The sequence below is a fragment of the Etheostoma cragini genome, chromosome 8, assembly GCF_013103735.1.
Source record: "Etheostoma cragini isolate CJK2018 chromosome 8, CSU_Ecrag_1.0, whole genome shotgun sequence".
Lineage (NCBI taxonomy): Eukaryota > Metazoa > Chordata > Actinopteri > Perciformes > Percidae > Etheostoma > Etheostoma cragini.
The window spans coordinates 357056-361024 of record NC_048414.1 but is presented as its reverse complement, the minus strand read 5'-3'; the positions used below and the strand labels follow the sequence as shown (position 1 = coordinate 361024).

The 3969-nt window shown below is 46.9% G+C and overlaps 1 protein-coding gene across 1 annotated transcript; it reads left to right on the top strand.

Moving 5' to 3' along the window:
• The first annotated feature begins 1422 nt into the window (after positions 1-1422).
• nox5 (NADPH oxidase, EF-hand calcium binding domain 5) lies at positions 1423-3824 on the top strand. The gene is made up of 3 exons (XM_034878929.1): positions 1423-1548; positions 2456-2606; positions 3586-3824. Exons 1-3 carry the CDS (start codon positions 1429-1431, stop codon positions 3822-3824), a joined length of 510 nt encoding a protein of 169 aa, XP_034734820.1. The 5' UTR covers positions 1423-1428.
• The last annotated feature ends 145 nt before the right edge of the window (positions 3825-3969 follow it).

Below are 3969 nucleotides of genomic sequence, written 5' to 3'. Positions count from 1 at the left end.
ACTCTATAATCTACAGATAGAGCAGGTCTAGACCGCTCTATAATCTACAGATAGAGCAGGTCTAGACAGCTCTATAATCTACAGATAGAGCAGGTCTAGACCTCTCTTTAATCTACAGATAGAGCAGGTCTAGACCTCTCTATAATCTACAGATAGAGCAGGTCTAGACCTCTCTATAATCTACAGATAGAGCAGGTCTAGACCGCTCTATAATCTACAGATAGAGCAGGTCTAGACCTCTCTATAATCTACAGATAGAACAGGTCTAGACCGCTCTATGATCTACAGATAGAGCAGGTCTAGACCACTCTATAATCTACAGATAGAGCAGGTCTAGACCGCTCTATAATCTACAGATAGAGCAGGTCTAGACAGCTCTATAATTAACAGATAGAGCAGGTCTAGACAGCTCTATAATTAACAGATAGAGCAGGTCTAGACCTCTCTATAATTTACAGATAGAGCAGGTCTAGACCTCTCTATAATCTACAGATAGAGCAAGTCTAGACCTCTCTATAATCTACATATAGAGCAGGTCTAGACCTCTCTATAATCTACAGATAGAGCAAGTCTAGACCTCTCTATAATCTACAGATAGAGCAAGTCTAGACCTCTCTATAATCTACAGATAGAGCAAGTCTAGACCTCTCTATAATCTACAGATAGAGCAGGTCTAGACCTCTCTATAATCTACAGATAGAGCAGGTCTAGACCTCTCTATAATCTACAGATAGAGCAGGTCTACACCTCTATATAATTTGCCACGATTTCCTATTAAAGTCTATGGAAAAAAAGTTTGCAGTCTTTGGAGATTTCGTGAAAACTTTAAGGCGAATCTCTTAGAAAAGTCATAGCCCCCCATTCCCGATCATTACCCACGTTTTGATGTATTTTATGTGCGCGTGTTGGCAACGCTGCGGGACTAGTAGAGGGACAGAAATGTGGCGGGAGATGGAGAATAAGGACGAGTCAGCGTGCCGGTTGCTGCTGTCGCTGCACACGGTCACTCTGAATGAAGGTAATGGTTAGTTCCAGTAAGGGATGTAGGCAAGACCACCTCGAGTCCAAGCCCGGACTGGAGTACTACAGCCCCGGGTCCTGTTGTGTATGTGAGTGTCCAGCGCAGCAGCATGAGTGTGGACGAGGACGGTTACTTCCTGTTGTGTGTGTGTGTTAGTGTATGTGTGTTTGTGTGTGTGTGAGTGTGTGTGTGTGTGTGTGTGAGTGTGTGAGCGTCAAGCGGAGCAGCACGAGTGTGGACAAGGACGGTTAATTCCAGGTGTGTGTGTGTGTGTGTGTGTGTGTGTGTGTGTGTGTGTGTGTGTGTGTCTGTGTCTGTGTCTGTGTGTGTGTGTGTGTGTGTGTGTGTGTGTCTGTGTGTGTGTTTGTGTGTGTGTGTGTCTGTGTGTGTGTCTCCAGCGGAGCAGCATGAGTGTGGACGAGGACGCCCGATGGCTGGAGTGGGTCACCAGACAGTTTGAGAGCATCGCCGGGGACGACAAAGAGATCGACATCGACGAGTTCAAAACGGCTCTCAAGGTCAAAGAGGTGAGGGACACGGGGACAGAGTCTCTAATCCTGCTCGGGGAGTTAGTTCATAATCCTGCTCGGAGCTTTGGTTAGACACGAGGAGTTAGTTTATAATCCTGCTCTGAGCTTTGGTTAGACACGAGGAGTTAGTTTATTATCCTGCTCAGAGCTTTGGTTAGATACGAGGAGTTAGTTCATAATCCTGCTCAGAGCTTTGGTTAGACACGAGGAGTTAGTTTATAATCCTGCTCGGAGCTTTGGTTAGACACGAGGAGTTAGTTTATAATCCTGCTTTTAGCTTTGGTTAGATACGAGGAGTTAGTTTATAATCCTGCTCGGGGCTTTGGTTAGATACGAGGAGTTAGTTTATAATCCTGCTCAGAGCTTTGGTTAGACACGAGGAGTTAGTTTATAATCCTGTTCAGAGCTTTGGTTAGACACGAGGAGTTAGTTTATAATCCTGCTCGGGGCTTTGGTTAGACACGAGGAGTCAGTTTATAATCCTGCTCGGGGCTTTGGTTAGACACGAGGAGTTAGTTAAAAAGCGTTAAAAAGTTTTCTAAAAGATATTCAATTTATTTTTGAAAAATCGTCCAAAAAAACATTAAATAAATTACATAAAAGTGTCAAATAGTGTTAAATTAGTGGAGATGGATTGGTGTTAGAGGTGTGTACAGTGTGCTGATGGTAGTGGCATGAAAATGAAACCCATAAAAACGTCCAAAAGTGTCAAAAAATTATTCATTTCAGTTTGGACCTCATCTTAAATGTTAGTATTAAGTTTTTAACTTAAGTTTTTTTCATTCAAAATATCAAATGAAAACCCGTTCAGGTCGTCTTTTTCGACCCTTTTGAGTTTCCGTGGGTTTTGTCCCCGGTGCGGGCGTCCCGGTGTCAGCTGTTGTTTCTTCTTGTCTCCGTGCAGTCCTTCTTCGCCGAGCGGTTCTTCTCGCTGTTCGACTCCGACGCCAGCGGCTCCATCAGCCTGGACGAGCTGCTGGAGGCTCTGGACCTGCTGATCCACGGCAGCGAGACGGACAAGCTCAGGTTCCTGTTCCAGGTCTACGACGTGGACGGTCAGTCCCCCAGACAGAGACACATTCAGCTCCGCTTTTACATTAACGCTCATGTTGTCCTCATGTTGTCCTCATGTTGTCTTGATGTTGTCCTCATGTTGCCCTCATGTTGTCCTCATGTTGTCTTGATGTTGTCCTCATGTTGCCCTCATGTTGCCCTCATGTTGTCTTGATGTTGTCCTCATGTTGCCCTCATGTTGTCCTCATGTTGCCCTCATGTTGTCCTCATGTTGTCCTCATGTCGTCCTCATGTTGTCCCCATGTTGCCCTCACGTTGTCCTCATGTTGTCCTCATGTTGTCCTCATGTTGTCTTGATGTTGTCCTCATGTTGTCCTCATGTTGTCCTCATGCTGTCTTGATGTTGTCCTCATGTTGCCCTCATGTTGTCCTGATGTTGTCCTCATGTTGCCCTCATGTTGTCCTCATGCTGTCTTCATGTTGCCCTCATGTTGTCCCCATGTTGTCTTCATGTTGCCCTCATGTTGTCCTCATGCTGTCTTGATGTTGTCCTCATGTTGCCCTCATGTTGTCTTCATGTTGCCCTCATGTTGCCCTCATGTTGCCCTCATGTTGTCCTCATGTTGTCCCCATGTTGTCTTCATGTTGCCTCCATGTTGTCTTCATGTTGCCCTCATGTTGCCCCCATGTTGCCCTCATGTTGTCCCCATGTTGTCTTCATGTTGCCCTCATGTTGTCTTCATGTTGCCCTCATGTTGTCCCCATGTTGCCCTCATGTTGCCCCCATGTTGTCTTCATGTTGCCCTCATGTTGCCGCCATGTTGCCCTCATGTTTCCTTCATGTTGTCTTCATGTTGCCCTCATGTTGTCTTCATGTTGTCTTCATGTTGCCCTCATGTTGTCTTCATGTTGTCTTCATGTTGTCTTCATGGAGTCCCCATGTTGTCATCATGTTGTCCTCATGTTGTCCCCCTCTTCCCCTCCTCCCATGGGGCACTGACGGTGTTATTGCCCCCCCAGGCAGCGGCTCCATCGACCCTGACGAGCTGCGGACGGTCCTGAAGTCGTGTCTGCGTGAGAGCGCCATCTCTCTGCCGGAGGAGAAGCTGGACGACCTGACGCTGGCGCTGTTCGAGTCGGCGGACCGGGACAGCAGCGGATCCATCACCTTCGAGGAGCTCAAGGCCGAGCTGGAGAACTTCCCAGAGGTCATGGAGAACCTCACCATCAGGTCCCAAACTCCGCCTATCACTCTATAATCTACAGGTAGACCAGGTCTAGACCGCTCTATAAGCTACAGGTAGACCAGGTCTAGACCGCTCTATAAGCTACAGGTAGAGCAGGTCTAGACCTCTCTATAAGCTACAGGTAGACCAGGTCTAGACCTCTCTATAAGCTACAGGT

Excerpts from the sequence above, each read along its gene's own strand:
- nox5 (XM_034878929.1), top strand. The coding sequence starts at position 1,429 with ATGAGTGTGGACGAGGACGCCCGATGGCTGGAGTGGGTCACCAGACAG. Across the intron at positions 1,549-2,455 it reads CGGCTCTCAAGGTCAAAGAG|TCCTTCTTCGCCGAGCGGTT; the intron begins GTGAGGGACACG and ends GTCTCCGTGCAG. Across the intron at positions 2,607-3,585 it reads CCAGGTCTACGACGTGGACG|GCAGCGGCTCCATCGACCCT; the intron begins GTCAGTCCCCCA and ends TTGCCCCCCCAG.